This window comes from Homalodisca vitripennis, chromosome 3 (assembly GCF_021130785.1).
Source record: "Homalodisca vitripennis isolate AUS2020 chromosome 3, UT_GWSS_2.1, whole genome shotgun sequence".
Lineage (NCBI taxonomy): Eukaryota > Metazoa > Arthropoda > Insecta > Hemiptera > Cicadellidae > Homalodisca > Homalodisca vitripennis.
Window position 1 is genome coordinate 59,996,751 of NC_060209.1, and position 17,540 is coordinate 60,014,290.

The window sequence follows — 17,540 nt, forward strand, 5'->3', positions numbered from 1 at the left end:
CTAATATTATTAATAGCTATGGGTTTAACTGGTATTTTTACCTATATTTCATACTGATTTTACTCAAGTAACACCCAAAATGTATACTATGTAATACTAATGTGGTGTTTGAGGAAATTGTATGAATTGTTGTAAATACATTATTTGGTAATAATATTTGTATTAATTTTATTTATGAATAATTTTAGTTAAAATCTGCAACGTGCTATCTTGACAAAGTACTGAGTGTATATTAAAAAGATTACAACACAACATTTCTAGTTTGTATTTTGAATAACTATTTTTTCTAAACATTACAAATATTTTTAAATAACAAAGATTTTATAAATTTAAATGTTATATGAAACCACATTTTAAGCTTTAAATACAATACAAATATTGACTATACAATATTTTTAAGAAAGCTATGAGTTTTTCTTTAAACATAGTAAAATTTGCCTTAAACTGGCTGGGATTCTTGGGTGACACTGGTTACATTAATCCTGGGACTCTGAAATACAACTAGCAAGCATATGTTGGGATTTTTAAGAGTGAATTAGGAAAAATAGTTGCCACCCAAAGTATTAATAAATATCAACACTTACTATGTCAAGTCCTCAAGACTAGTGATTTGTTAGGATACAGCCCACATAACCATGAGTTGTAGGTCTGTAAGTTGTACAATCTGCATTTGGTTGGGTTAACTTTTAATTTTAATAACATTTTGTTCTGAATACAAAAAATTTAAAAATTATATCATTCTATGAGGAACTGTAGGCATTTGAAATAGTATTTGAGGGTATCTTCAAATCACGCTCCAACAGGAAAAACAGAAAAACTAATTAAAATAAGGAATAGAACTTTTAAATTATTTACATGGAAGATAACTAAAATAGATATAATCTTAAAAGTGTAAAATGTTATTTCGCTGACAAAATGTAATTTCTTTAGGTCATAAATATTTAACAACAAATTAAGAACCAGCTGTAATTAAACGACTATGTGTTACCCCGTAAAAGCAATATTAAAATTCAGTGTGTGTGCGTGCGTGCGTGCGTGCGTGTGTGTGTGTGTGTGTGTGTGTGTGTAAAGAACAACTGTAAATTACTAAATTAAAAAAAGGAAGTATCTTAAATACTGAGTTTTGATTTTTTTTATTACTGCAAAATATTGAAAATCTATACTTTGCATAAAAGTTATCTCTCATATTTGGCAAATAGCTTTTACGAGCTGTAATTTAAAATCAAATCTAGAGATAATATATCTTTATTTGATTTAATATGTACAAAATTAATTAAGTACAAAGCCAAATGTCAACAAGTGGGCCTTATAAAACTAATCTTCTATAAATTATAAAATGAAGAAAGGTCAAACTAAAACTATTATTAACATGGAACCCAGAAATGCCTACTCATCTATGACTTAATGGTTCAATTCTGTTCTATAATGTTGGGATCCTTTTCTTACTACATATACAAAATAGTATATTGTGACATACCAGGACCTAAATTGGCCACAGTAACTTCTTGAAGTTTCTGAAGAACTTGATGAAGCCATGAAGTAAACAGAGAAGTGTGTTTTCCCAGAAATAGCGCTAACTCATCATCCATATCTGCTTTGCTACGCTTGTTAACCACCATTACCATTACATAGTCCGGAAGCTCCTCATCTACAAGAAAATTTCAAACTTATATACACTATTAAACTATTTATTTGTCTATGTAAGCCTAATACTTCAATTATTCTTTTGTACAATTAATTGAATTAGAAATAAATTGATCCTAAAAACGGATTGTATATTGTGTCAAAATTTTAAATCGGTGAAGACCAAAATTTTGCACAATCCACAAACACACATAACATTATAAATATATACATATATATATATATATATATATATATATATATATAAAGTGTGTGTGTGTGTGTGTGTGGGGGGGGGGACACAGTACCTACAAACTGACATGTCCATATCTTACCACAGAATGTCACATACTTTTTAAGTTCTACAGCTTTTAGAAGAAATTGAATGTGGATATGTATGTAATTAATCCACTTACAGAAAGTTAATTCTGTTATTTTTTTTAAATTTGATAAACTGTAAAGCGGACAATGAGGAAAGCTAGTCTTCAACTACCTGATGAACAAATAAACACTGCTTCTTACAGTTTTTTTTAGGTAAAAATTGACATTACTTTTCACTTCTTGGTTAAAACTGATGTTGACTTGCTAAGAAATAAACTGGAGGAAACATTTAGTACAACAGGCGCACTAACTGACACCAGTTTTCATAATTACAAACTTCTTACATCCAATTTAACAAAAATTAGACAAATGACTGATTCTGAAAAAATCTTTCTTCTTTTTTTTATTTAGTGAAGATGCCCAAAAATGGACAAGCATTCATCTTTAACAAAACTTTTTTTGTAGCCACAGTTCATGATGACAGGTGGTATTTTGCACTTGTCATAAATATCTGTGATGAAGAAGATACTGAATTTCTCTTCCTTCACACACCTGAACCAGCAGTCATTCTTTAGGCCTTAGAGAGAAGACTTGCTTTGTGCCTTTGGATAATATTTTATGTACTGTCAGTACACTCAAGTGGTTCTGGAGAAACATACTACTTCGCTGAAAATTATTAAAACTTTATACAATTATATTTCTTGATGTAAACTATTAAGTACAAAGAAGCTACATATTAGGTGGAAGATAAAGATAAAATCTTGAAGAGACTGTTGCTGAAAAACATGTCTGTTTTAAAACATGTGCAAAGTTAAACAAGTATCATAAGCCCTAATATTTAAGACTGAACACACAAAAAAGCCACTCGGTTTTATTTATCAATAAAACACATACACTTAGGTTTTATTTGATTCCTATACCAGCTTCCCAGTTGTTTGGAGAAAAAAGTTACAAGCATTTTTCATAGTTTCAAAATCATAATAATGTCATGCAGTAAGATTTGTATATATTTTTTTAAATATGGCTATTTAAATTAATGCTGTTTTGTAAACTGTATACTTCTATTAAACGAGGGAAAATTGTAGGACCAAAATCTTTAAATTTTGTCAGGCAAAATTTAAGTAAATATGCCACTTCATGATCAAATTACTTAAGACATAATCATAACATGTACGTACTTAAAAGGCTGAAACTTACACTAACCAAATGTAACTTACAATACACCATTTATTAGACTAAATCACCAAACAGAGAATGATTACTATAATACATATTAAAGGTACAAACCAATCAAACTGTACTGAATGGCTTGTTTTTTTGCACAGATACTTATATTGAACAAAACCATCATATAATTAAGTAACGTTGGCAAACACTGAATCTTAATGCACTTGAAATATGATGTAGGTTACATATTACTGATTCCCTGCAAGCGATTTTGTGGAACCCAATTATCGTAATACTGTCTTTTTTTTATTCTATAAAAAAGTATAAATATTAGAACAATAAACGTCACAGGTCTTCTTAGGCCATAAATGAAATCAAATGTGCAAAGTTTCATGTAAATATGCCACCCCACCAGCAATTCAAAGCATCAATAGTCGGTGACATGGCTTGGTAAAGTGAATGTAAAATAGTAGAACTAGCTCAAGAGTTTATAAATTTACTGTAATATTTATATTGAACTGCCTAATCTGGAGAAATCACAACATAATACCTTTTTCTGTTATTCAAGCTATTTTAGTTTAAATAGAAGTTTATTTTTAATTGTACTCTAATTTCTTATCTCTTATTGAGGCTTTAAAATAATGTTTAAACAGGGTTTGTATTTTCTATTTCTATATATAATATCTCAAAATTATTAACATCCAATTAAAAGATTTTTATCATAGAAGATTTATTAAATAAGTGTGTGGTTGAAGAACAATTCTTATAGTATTGCATTGAAAATTAATTAAAACATTAAAAGACATAAAACGTATTCAACCCTTCCCTCCTACCTGTTTGTAGTTAAAGTGGATATAACAATAAAAAGAAAGTTGATGATTGGTATTCCATACTTACCAACGTATACACCAATTTCCATGAGTTTTGCTTTGATAGCAGACTGAAACAGGATTTTACATTGATAATATTAAACAATGTGCCAAACTGTACTCACATATAATATCACTATTCTACAGTAAGCACCAAAATATAATATATTGACAGGACTTAACCCTTTGGTATTATAGTATCTGGCTTATCATCACATATGTAAGAAGATTTTATCAAAACATGCAGTTGGTATAGTTATAAAAAAAGTTATAATCAATTATTCAAAAACATTTTTTCTTTATCAAAGTATATAAGTTATATGACTTATTTTGTATATCTGAAATATAAGATAAGAAAAAAAATGTCATCATGTATAATCCTTTGGATTTCAAGTAAATATTAACCTATCAGCATGAATGTTATAACAACCAACAAAAATGAACAATTGGAAAAATAATAATAAATGATCTAAAATGTAATGCAGAATATTTATAAAATATCACACATTTAGCCTAATGTAGCCACCAGCACTTCAAAACATCATTAGTCATTATAGATTAGTTTGCACCAGTAAGTGCATAAACTAAATGAAGAATCTGCCCACACAACTTAAAAACCGTGTTTAAGTAAGTTAGATACTAAATATTTAAATAACAAACTGATTTTTTTAAATTATTAAAATAATTCTCATAATAACTATATTAGAACTAAGAAAATTATAAAAAAGTCTATATCACATTTCATGATCAAATTACTTAAACATGATCATAATATGCACTTAAAGGCCAAATCTTTAACTTACAATACAAAATTTATTAGAATAAATAACAAAACATTGAATGATTAAGACAAAAAATACGTAACTGGCTCCCAAGTACAAACAAACCAACTAACTTAACTGAACTTGCTTGCTCTTTTACACAGATAAATTATATGATAACCATTAATAATTAACCTAAGTTTGTAAAATACAGAATCTTAATAAATATTTACAATATATGAAGATCCTGCTATTTCCTCTTGTGAATGTTGATAACTCTGTTACCCCCCTTCATCTTGAACTATACCTCCTTAGTTTGATATCCTCCTCCTCGGCCAGAAACCTCTACTCCCAATCCACTAGATCGATGTACTAATTGATATATATATAAAATGTAAATTCAAATAAGTTAGGTTGATAATTTTTCAATAATATTTGCTAAAAACATTTTCAAAAATTGTGTAAAAATATACTTTAAAAATAAGGTCTGCATTTTTTAGCCTACTGCAACCCCTTAAAATGTTATTTTGGGCATTTTTAGTTTTAAGTTAAACCACTTCTATTGGCCACCCTTTTGAGAAACGTTAGTAAACTTATCTAAGGTAATACTGATAAGAACTTTTGTTTTGCAAACAAATTAAGTAATTAAATTAAGCTACTATAATAGCCGATGTGAAACTAGCCATAGATTCCATCCATAAAAAGAACCTAGTTCCTAACTGAATCCTAACCTAGTTCATCAACGTAAACCATACAAAATATATATTAATTTAATAATGTGAAGATAAATACTACAAATGAAGATTTTTAAATGAACAAACACTACTTTTATGTTAATAATTGCCATTTATAGTGGCCATTTTCATTTATTTAGATAGTCGTGATTATATATCATCTGCTAATTACATCGTCTTTCTAACAATCTTCAATCAAATCTAATAAAAGTTATATCATCGTAATCAGCAGATTCCGCACTTTCCTTTTAGGTACCCACTTCATGCATATGTTTCTTATATTTTATTATTATATATTTTTTTGTTACTTTGGTATTATCCAAAGGTCACTATTTTAAACAGTTTTTCTCACCCACAACCTAAAAAAACAACATTATTAGAAAGAACAGACTTTATTTGACGTACTATGAAAGTTACATATCATTATGACGATCGGTTCTTGTTTTCTGCCGTCTGAAATGAAGCGATGTCGGCAAGAAGGAGGCCTCAGTCCCTATTTACTATTAGCCTATAGTTATTTATGTATTACAAATATAAAAAATAAAAGTCAACTTTATGAGTGATAACGTGATCTGAGCTTACATATTTTTTTCTTTACTCGCTAGAAGTACAGGGTCCAAAGGTGCCACCGATGCCTGCACTGATAGCCTAGGGTATTTCAAATCAAACTTTCCAGACCTCAGGTAACGCTTTGGTGGCGCCTCCACAATCTGGCGAAGACAGATATACATCCCTCAAAATAGTTAGTACCCAAATTCAAGCTCAGATCTCGTGAGCACTTGAAAAGGTTATCTTTAACTTTGGTACTTCTAGTAACATATTTATGAATACCTAATCTAAACCTACTTATATCATGTAAGGGAGACTTTAATAAGCGGCCTACACTCATTATCCGATTGCTATTATCGAACAATTTGATATATTATCAAACTTCGATGAATGTAAAAATCATACACAATAAGAGTTATAATAAATTACTAGAAGAATCTCGTACATTAACAATTTTAAATACACAAATTCCACAATAACATTACAAAACTAACTAAGGCCTAGAATAAAATATCCAAGAAACCTTACAGTACTCGTATTTATAACTTGCCCAGGGCTTGATATCAATAAGTAACCGCTTTTGTGTGAACAGGAGGAAAGTATTCTTCCCATGTGTTACCAGGAACCAAATCCACATGATGAAGCTACTAAAACAAATCTCGTCACTTGTGAGAAATATCTTACATATTTTCCTCATATTCATCGCCATTTCCAAAGTCTCAGAATTTTAGTTACTTCTTGCTGTTTATTGTTTACATTAAAATTACTATAACTAATAAGTTGTAATCATATGAGAAGTTAAATATACTGTAGTATTGAATTATCCTTCAGATAAAAAAAAACCGAACCATTCGATAATAGCAATCGAGTAACGAGTGTAGGTCGCTTATTAAAATCTACCCTCACGTAATAACAAGAAGTATATCGAGACAGAGTGATCTACTTCTCATCGACATCGCTTTGTTTTTGGAAAAAAAAAAAACGAACCGATTATCATAACATCTTATTTTTACAGTAAATCAAATAAAGCCTGTTCTCTCTAATAATGTAATTTTTAGGTCCCAGCTAAGAAAACTGTCCCAAAAATAGTGACCTTTGAATACTACCAAAGTACCATTTTTTTCTTATAGGCTATTATATTGTACATGATTCAGTTTTTCTGGGAATTCACTAGCAGACTGTTGGGACTATTGAGAGCTTCTCCCCACACACTCCTAGGAAATGCACTCCACATGATGTTTTTTCCATCGTGTCAGCCTACTAGTTGAAAATGTTCTTTTTTCACCAACACTTGTATGAACAATAATATTGCCTCTTCTTTTAAAAGTGGTGCATTTTTTGGAGTGCCTCTTCTATGCTCCTGCATAAACCACAGCCACAATTCATCATCACCCAGTTCAGGTTTCGGTTTTTATATAAGAAAGACCAATAGCCAGGAGTTTTTCTGTTTCAATTTGCATACAAAAATAATAACAGAAATTAACTCTCAAAATTAAATTAATTAAGCCTCAATTAAACTTTTTGTAGCCTATACCAACATGCTACCATGGTAACAGGTCACAGGAACGTAACAACTCAACACGTTATTTAGTAATAGGTATTGACAAAAACAGTATATATCCCATCTCTAGTGGGGACATTACTAAAAAACCACACAAATGGTTTAATTTTGTTTTAATTACTTTGGAACAATAATGTAAATCTGAATTATGTTATAGACTCTTTTAACATTGTATTATAGGGAAGCTATAATTTTATGTCACAGAAATGTATGTATTTTAGATTATATAAAATAATACAACTTTCTTTATATTGTTTGGGCAGTTATAATTTGTTAACATGGTAAACCAACATGCCTGACAGCATTTAGCCTAAATGGTTCTAAATGATGATTCAATAATATTGATCACTTGAGTGTTGTTGGACACTTATTATATTGTAGCCTTACTATGTTTTATTTATTATATATAATAAATACTCTATATATTATAATTAATTATTAAATTACTACTTCTCTAGATAGGCTAGGCTATAAAACCATAGCTGAATCAGATTATGATATGAAATACCTACAAGTTTTACAATTTGGTTTTTATTGTTCAGTAGGGTAGATATAATAACATTAACACATATTCGATTGCAGTGGTTGCTGCTAATTGCTTGTACAGCTACCAAATTAGTAACAAGGTTTAGTTAACAAGTGCAAGATTGTAAGTAGACTACTGTAGTAGTAAACTATTATTTATGATTCTTAAAATTAAGTCCGCAAAAAGGAAAAGGATAGCCGGCGGAAGATTAGCCTTGCCAGACTTAGGATTAATCAAGTAGAAATGTTTATTGATAAAAACTAGTGATCTCCTTTTATGGTTAACTTACTCTGATCTTTTGGGTAACTTCGGCTCCTATGCCCTCCATATTGTTTAGTTCTTAACTATCTAAACTTATTGCTGAAATTAAATGTTTGTAGTCAACGGTCCAACGATAAAATTAACTCCACATTCAAAGTTAATTTTACAAATTTAACAGCTACTTTTCACAAACCCAACCACTCATAGCCCTAGTTGGAAATCGCCCGCTAGTCTAGTCACGACATTTTTATGTTCAATTTTCTAATATCTATATCAATTCCCTTCTTCTTTTTCACTTATCATTTCTACCAACACAAATGTTGGTGCTTCAAATGATGCACAAAAAATGAGCGTACTATAACCGTGTTTCAGTACCAACCCAAATGAGTTGGTTGGGTATGTTATCCTCAATCACTTATTCACGAATAACATAAGATACTGGTAATCAAGATGTTTCGTGTAATTAACTATAGTTTGTATTGATTATACTCAAACTGTAGGCAGTAAATACAAAAATACTTTCGGTTTACGCCATAAGTTTATATTGATACTATTAACAAAACGATGTAATCCATGGTCCGAGCTCCAATTTGTTCTATATAAGCAAAAGACTGCTTTTTATGAAATCCAAAAAGCAATTTTTCTAATAAAGAAATCGATTGTCAGGCGCGCTATTTGGTTTAGATCAAAATGGGAAGGGATCGAAAGGGTTAACAATATTAAACCATAATATTTTTTTATATAATATCATATGTTTCCTAGCTTCATACACTTACACAATCTTTGACAGTCATGCATATTGTAATGATTTATAATCGTCAGAACGAGATAAAGAGTCTTAAAAATCACCACTGTAAGGCTTTGCATATGATTAGTCAACAACGAGTTAACAATTATTTACGAGTTCGACGGGTGTTTTAATTGTTTAAAGCTAAGAAAAATATGAATTGAGAAAAAGTGTCATTTTATATTTCGAATCTTTTAACATTCCCCGATTTCGTTTCAAAATTAGCGCTGATGAAGATCAGTTTCCTTTTTAGGAAAAATTCGTCTCTTGATTAAAAAAAATTAAAACAGGTTGTGTGCTTTACAATGTAAATTGGGTCTCAGCTCCTAGCCTTTAAGATATTGCAATTATATTAACGTACTATTTTAATTTAGGTACATAAACTAAAAGGCTGCATTTTTCTAGAGCTTTTATCGGCGAAAATCGTTAATTGGTCCTTGAGAATTTGATGAAAATAGGCACGGACTGTTCATATTTATTCTGTTGCCCAGGTTAGGGAATGACTTGTCTAGATATATGCTCTTATTCAAAGCTCCAAAATCTACCTGGTTGAACCTAATTATGTTTTGTTATTAATTGGAGGCAAAGCATGCTGGCACAGAAGACTTTACGTTTACCTGATTCACTTTATGTACTCCTCATATTGAGTTTAAATATTGAGTCGAAGGCTCGGTAGGGATATTTGGCCGAAGCTCTTGTTCCTACCTCCACTCTTTATAATTTGGCCTCTTTACTCTAATCTTCTTCGTTTTAAATCTTTGTATAGATCCTGTGCATTCTATGCCTTCCGTAACAAACATCTCTCCCGTCACCATAGCGTCCCGACACTAAGAATCATCTAATTTTAACTTTTTCTGAATATCTACTTCTTTTAATGCTCTCCCACTCCTATAATTGCATCATATACTACTGTTTCGTCTTGTTACCGGAACTTTATGTTACTGTCTAACTGTTTCTCCCTATCCTTCCAAAAATCACCGGTAATTCTCTTGCTATGTTCCTTGAGCGAAAACTACATTTTCTTCCAATAGGAGTTCCTTTCAGCCAGGGTTTCTTCAGGTCTCTTTCTTTCTTGTTTATAAAATTTACAATCCATTAGGACACCCTATGCAGCTCCTGCCTTTCTACAATGTGAACAATATTTCACCTTCTATCAAGTTGAATCCTCTCAACTTGATCCTAAAAGTCCCATGCCACTTGAAAAACTGGTAGTCTAATAATGAATTAACCGCTTGGCTCTTCCTCTTTTTCACAATAGATACTTAGTTGGAAGCCGCAGATCCTTTTTACCCTTTTATCTTCCTTTCCATTAATCCAGTATTTCACTTATTATTTTGATTACTTTTGTATCCACCCTTTTCTATCTTTCAAATTTCTCTTTATTGTTCTATCGTGATATTGTACTGTATAATCTTTAATGACGGCTAAAAGTATATTCCTTTAAACACTCATAACCTGCCTTTTCCTAGCTTACATCGTCATCGCGCCTCCCCACATTTCACAATCGAGCTAAATATAACTGATATATCTAATCCTACGACATACGTTTTTCACTTCTACCCACTGAACGTTTCTTGCCCACTAGTACACAGGATATTCCGACTCTCTGAGTAAAACCATAGTGTCTCCCTTCACTCTCTAACCACTCTAACATCCGCCAACAATCAACTTCTCTCCAACATTCCCGGAAACCGATGACGTGACTCGTCTGTAGCTCGTCACCAAACTTCGAATCTTCCCTTATTCTTTACAAGCACTTTCACTACACTACTCCTTCACACTCCTGGATACCTACCTTCTGCCATTATCAACCTTATCCGAATAGCTTACCTTATCTGAAAAGCTACTTCACGTTTTGTTTCCTTACATACCATCATGTTCTGGGATTTACTTATCAAGCTCCTCAGATGCGAAATATGGATTATCAATTCTTTCGAATTCTAGCATCATCTGTGCACGCTGGTTTTCATTATCCTTCTCATGTTTATTATCTCTGGCAACAATACCCCCAAAAGACTCTTCAAGGTCTCTTCCACAGTCAAAGTTTAGGTAAGCCTTAAGGCCTATCATCCTTTTGACTTACCAACGTTGATTCCTTTTCGCTTTCTCCGCCATTATTTTATAAATCTTCCCCAGGGGTCTTATATTTCATTATCTTCTGCTTTCAGTAATCTACAACGATCGAGTAATCCTTTTCTCCTCTTCCTTTATTTCTTACACAGAGTGTCCCACGAAGAGGTTTAAACGTCTGATTTTATATTACTTGCCAATTTATGCACTGAACATTTTTAAACTCTACACAATTAATAAAGTAGGTTTTAACATATTCTGTAGAAATCAAAGCTCTCTAACAATTGTAGAAACAAAATGGTGACATATTAAACAGGTTACCAAGTTGATTTCTATAAAAATTCATTTCTTGGTAAATATCAAAAGACTAAACATAATTATTAGATGTTAATTATTGATATGCCTACAAAAAGAGATATATACAATGATTGAAGATGTAACTTACTGTATATATGAGAATATTTAATAACAAAACTCTCTGTGGTTTATGCCACATATTATTTTACACGTAACTTAAATTAATTAGACTGATAAACTGGCTAGTTAGGTAAACTAGTACAACAGTAGCTTTTACTGCTTATGATCGTTAAACATGTTCAAGAAATTAAAATCTTATTTTATGATATTAAAACATTGATTGAATCCTTAGCCAAAATCAAGAATCAGGGTACCCGCAATATGTCGTAGATATGCAAGGATAAAATAGAATGCAATTTACTCTCCATGTTATTATCTTTACTCGTTGCGATTGATATGTTTATCTCCATTTCACCTTCCGCTTAGTTCAGCGTACGACGCCTGACACAGAATTGACTTCTAGAATCTGGAGTCCACGTTTGTCTGAAGAGATCCATAAAAAGTCGGTAGCGAAGATGTTCAAAACGAACTATGCATCGTTTCGAAATCAGAGATATCTTGGCTACACTACAAAGGACCTCAGTCTGGTTACCCAGGCTCCACTTCTCCTTCTGTTTAGTGCAGCGTACGGCGCCTGACACTGGTACAGATTGACTTCTAGAACCTGGAGTCTACATTTGTCTGAAGAGATCCATAAAAAGTCGGTAGCGAAGACGTTCAAAACGAACTATGCATCGTTTCGAAATCAGAGATATCTTGGCTACACTACAAAGGACCTCAGTCTGGTTACCTAGGCCCCATTTCTCTTTCTGTTTAGTGCAGCGTACGGCACCTGACACTGGTACAGATTGACTTCTAGAATCTGAAGTCCAAATTTGTCTAATAAGATCCATGAAAAGTCTCATTGGATCCTTTCGAAATCAGATACACCTAGGCTACACTACATAGGAACTCAAATTGGTTACCCAGGGCTCTATTTCTTCTTCTTATCAGTTAAGTGCAGCATAAGAAATCTGACACTCGTACCGATTCGCATAGAATCGACCCTGCCCACCATAGCTACGTAATTTTAACAGTACTCTAGTTTTATAAATATTCTCAGATTTCGCTACTCGGGAGTTTTAACTTATTTCTAATTACCCTTGATTGTTTTCTTTTGAAATCTATGACCTTTACAAGTTAATGCTACCCATGGCAAACTACTTGAAAGCGAAGCACCATATTTATATAAAATATATTACATGAAATCAGTTGTTATTTATATATTACATACTTAATGTCAACGAATCTGTTGAGCTTTTAAACTACACATTTTATTATATATTTATTTATGACCTCAATCCAGTGTTCTCTAATAACAATTAGTTATCTCACTTAACCCACTGCGCCATTAAATTGCGCTCTTTAATTATCCATAAATCATTTTTGATGAATAGCAAATATTCGCGTTTATAGCTGAACATTTAAGAAAGAAAGCTAGCCCACTAGCCCTGCTGTCATGGTGACGGGAATTGATTAACACAGACCGGCGTTCACACAAACTCAATAAAATCGTGTAAAAAATACACTTTTATTCTTAGTATTATCATCTTTTATTTTATTAGTTAATAATGTAATCAACGTTATTATGAATATTCTACAGTTGCAATGTAAAATATAAGCTATACGTTGATTATTTGTTATTACAAACGTTATCAGAAGAGACAGTGTAATTTTTAATTATCAACCGGAGCAAGCATGACTGCTGGCGGAAACTCAGGGAGGACGTCGATTCCGATCCATGGGGTCTGGGGTACAAGATTGTAACCCGAAAGATTGGCGCACGATCACCTCCATCCGTCATGGACCGGCCGCCACCATGGAGAAGGTTGTCCAGTCCCTGTTTCCAACTCATCCGCCGAGGCAAGAAGGTCATATTCGATAGGGTGGAGGACATCCCGCTTTTCAGTAATGAGGAGCTGGAGACGGCTGTCCTCTCCCTGAAGAACAACAAGGGCTCCTGGTCCAGATGGGATTCCGAGTGAAGCTCTTAAACAAGTTTTCCAAGTCAATCCAAGGATTCTATTAAATATGTATAATGCTTGCCTTTCTGAAGCGGTGTTCCCGTCCCGGTGGAAAAGAGCCAGGCTTGTACTAATTAGCAAGGGGAAAGGTGACCCTGACCTGCCTTCGTCTTACAGGCCTTTGTGTATGTTGGACACAGCAGGGAAACTTTTTGAGAAGTTGATCCGCTCCCGACTGACATTAGCCGTGGAAGCTGTTCGGGGATTTGTGCCCCCACCAGTACGGCTTCAGGAAGGGGCGGTCAACCATTGACGCAATTGAAGAGGTCCGGAGAGCAGTTCAGATGGCTGAGAGTCATAGTCGGTACTCTCGTCGAGTTGTGCTTCTTGTTACGCTTGATGTCAAGAATGCTATTCAATTTCGGCGAGATGGGCTGATATGTTGGATGCATTGCGGAACACCTTTCGCATCCCGGCGTACCTGCTCAGGGCTCAATCGAAGACTATCTTCGAGCCCGACTCCTTATATACGACACTAAAGAAGGGACGCGGACAATGAATGTGACCTCCGGCGCCGCGCAGGGCTCAATCCTGGGTCCGGATCTCTGGAATGTCTCCTATGACAGCCTTTCTGAGGTCCGAGATGCCGGATGAGACAGTTTTAGTTTGGGTAACGCCGATGACGTCGCAGCACTGATTGCCGCACGCAACGTTGAGCTGGCCCAGCTGAAGCTGAACCAAGTCATGCGCGTCGTGAACAACTGGATGGAGGATCATGGGCTATCTCTTGCTTTGGCTAAGACAGAGATTGTAATCTTGACTAAGAAGAGGATTGACACTGTCGTTCCTCTTCGCGTGGGTGGGGTGACTGTCCAATCTACTCGTGCCGCCAAGTACCTTGGGGGTTATTATGGTGGACAATAAGCTGACCTGGAGGGACCAAATTTTTCCGTACTGCGGACAAGGCCGCTAAGGTAGTGCAATCCCTTAGTAGGCTAATGGCCAACGTCGGTGGTCCCAGGTCTAGCCGAAGACGGCTCCTCATGTCTGCAGTCCAGTCCGTCCTCCTGTACGGAGCTGAGGTGTGGGCAGATGCATTAAACAAGGAGGTGTATCGGATGCGGCTTGCTCGGGTGCAGCGACAAGCAGCTCTCAGAGTCGCATCAGCATATCGTAACAGTTTCTGAGCTGCCGTCCTGGTGATATTGCTGGAGTCATCCCGGTCAAACTTCTGGCTGAGGAGAGGAAAAGCAATATACAGCGAAAAGGCGAGATCGGCAAGGAACGTGCCACATGCAGAAGAGCGCACCCGCACCTACCGGCAATTGGCAGGAGTTGTGGGATCAAGAGACCCGAGGACGTTGGACAGCACGGCTGATAACCGATGGTCCAGCTCTGGGTGAAACGGCGACATGGTGAGGTGGACTATTACCTCACCCAGTTTCTCACACCGGTCATGGATATTTTCAGTCCTAACCTTTTCTTGATGCGAAAAGACCCGGTTCACCGGACTGCATTTATTGCCCGGGTGTTCCCGATGATGCGGAGCATACATTCTTCCGCTGCCCACATTGGGAAATGGCCCCGAACTTGAGGCAACCACGCACTCTGGGTGTTTTTTTTTTCGGTGGACTCTGTCTGTCAAGTGATGCTGGAGGGTCAGGACAACTGGAACTGTGTGTCTCATTTTGTCCAGGATATATTCTCCGCGCTAAAAAAGATAGATCTAGACCTAAATGCGGTTTAGACCTTTGACTTTCTGATGGCTGGATAGGCGCGAGCCCTGAGTGCTTAGGTAAAATTCAGACCTAACCTGAAGTAATGTGACAAACAGTTTCCGGTTAGGATCCTGAAGTATAGAGGAGGTTTTTAGTGGGTAGTTTACCACCTTGTGAGAAGTCCCACACTACAGGCTGGCCACCTGTGTGCGTAAATGCATTTTTCCTTCCTCTCCCTAAAAAAAAAAAAAAAAAAAAAATTGTAATTTTAATAGTAAATCTGGCTCAGTCAGAAGAAGTAGGTAGATTTTGTAATTTAGTAACAACAGAAATATTAATAACTTATATGTATTAAATATCTCAAAAACCATTCGAAATAAAAAACCATTGTTTATAATAAAAAGCTTAGTAATTGTCATTGGCATTCCAGAACACTACAGTATTAACTTGCCCTCTAAATCCATTAATAACTGGGTTAAAATATTTTTAAAATTTTAAATAGCTGCTCTATACTGATATAAAACCATACCAAGTTGGCCTATCAATGTGGGAGACACATTTGTAAGATATATCGTTGTTGTACCTAGTTTGAGCCTTTTCAAAGTTATTTTCAAAGTTCTTGACTACTGATAAATTCTTAAGGGATTTACATTTAATCGATGTTTTAAGTCCATTCGAGGTACAAACAGTTCTTTGTAACAAAAAGTTTGGATAACGTTATATGAATTTAAGTACACCTTTTTATAGGTAGATAAATAATGGAGTTGTGAATTTGTTTAAACGTTTAAATGGTACCATGCTGGCACGAAATAACATACCGAGTTGGCTAACAAATTTAGCCAATAATATTTATAAGATTAAGTTCTCTTTGTAGTTTAGACTAGGTTTAAACTTTTTAGTTTTTTTATCAGTTATTGGTTCTACAATCTGTGTTATATATTTGAATCGTAGATATTCCATGGCGGGATAAATAAAGAAGTTACCAAATTCTCTCTCACTGTCTTTGATATGATATGGTCGTGATCAATATGGTACAAATGCAATATGCTGATTTTGTATACAAAAGCTACCTAAAAATTGGTTTAACCCCATGATATTAATAAACATCTGCTAATCTAAATCCCAACTCATGGGTGTCCATTTCTTCACAATTCTAACAACGGACTTTAATTGGTGACCTTGTCAGTGACCGAAAACATTATTTTATAACGTAATTACCTTATTTACAAACCGACACTATAAATCAGTGTTTTTGTTGTTTTCATTAAAGAATATATAACTTCTGAGTTCTTATATTATAATCAAAGATAGCTCCACCAAAGTTAATACTTTTGCTGCTGACTTACATTGTAGTAGCCAATGCAATTTACCCAGGATAAATTAGGCTTGCTTTCCAAAACTCTCTGCTTAACGCTTTCCTAAAGATCTGATTATTATCAAATAATATATCTCCATGTAGACGATAATCCAGCTATCGTGATTTTCAAACATTAAAACCCTCATCTTTGGACAGTAAGTTATCTTCAATCAACCTTCTCCCAAATCTCACGAAACTGGTTGAGAAAATCATTATGAAAATCTACATATATATGTAGGCCTACATAATGGCATGCTTATTCCTTATCTCTATGTAATTAACATTGTACAGCATTAGAAAACATCTAATGTAATAAAAAAGAAAAAGAAATTGAAATTAATATACTAGACGAAGAGAGAGAAAATTATCTGTTAAAGAATTACCATTTCATATTTTTAACCCTCCTTTAACTTTTTTATACTCTCCCATTTCGACCTCCCCCAAAAGTAGTATGGAGGACGATCGATTTCCTTCTTAGGATAAATTTCTCTATCAATTTGAAGAAAAGCCAATGTTGTGTGCTTATACAGTGGAAATTAGATCTCGACTCTTGTACTATAAAATTGAACAAAGTTTGCACTGGAACAAACATTTTACAGTGTGCAAACTATATCATATGAACAACAATATCATTGGCTGAGCGGTGAAGCTTCTCACGCCAGTTGATGAGGAAATCCGATTTCTGTCTGTCAGTATCAGGGAAGAAAACACTTTTTATTCTTTTCTCTCTGGTCTGTACGCACGATAACTGTTTTACCTAGAGGATCGATATTAGGTTTTAAAATACTATCTTTACTACATGTACATCGGGATTGAACATTGTAAATATCTGTTCAAAAGTAACTCTGATTACAATGATCCTATCAATGGGTAACC

General features: G+C 34.0%; 1 protein-coding gene across 2 annotated transcripts in view; it reads right to left on the reverse strand.

Annotated features, from left to right (window-relative positions):
* LOC124356972 (zinc finger CCCH domain-containing protein 14) overlaps nucleotides 1-8,647 on the reverse strand; it is a 50,805-nt gene extending 42,158 nt beyond the window's left edge. For both annotated transcript variants that reach the window (XM_046808314.1, XM_046808313.1), the window contains exons 1-3: nucleotides 8,401-8,647; nucleotides 4,009-4,051; nucleotides 1,478-1,648 (exon numbers count right to left, since the gene is read on the reverse strand). In XM_046808314.1, coding sequence (XP_046664270.1) covers nucleotides 1,478-1,648; nucleotides 4,009-4,051; nucleotides 8,401-8,439 — 253 coding nt within the window. In that variant the 5' untranslated portion in view covers nucleotides 8,440-8,647. The remainder of the gene's footprint in view (nucleotides 1-1,477; nucleotides 1,649-4,008; nucleotides 4,052-8,400) is intronic.
* Nucleotides 8,648-17,540: the final 8,893 nt, after the last annotated feature.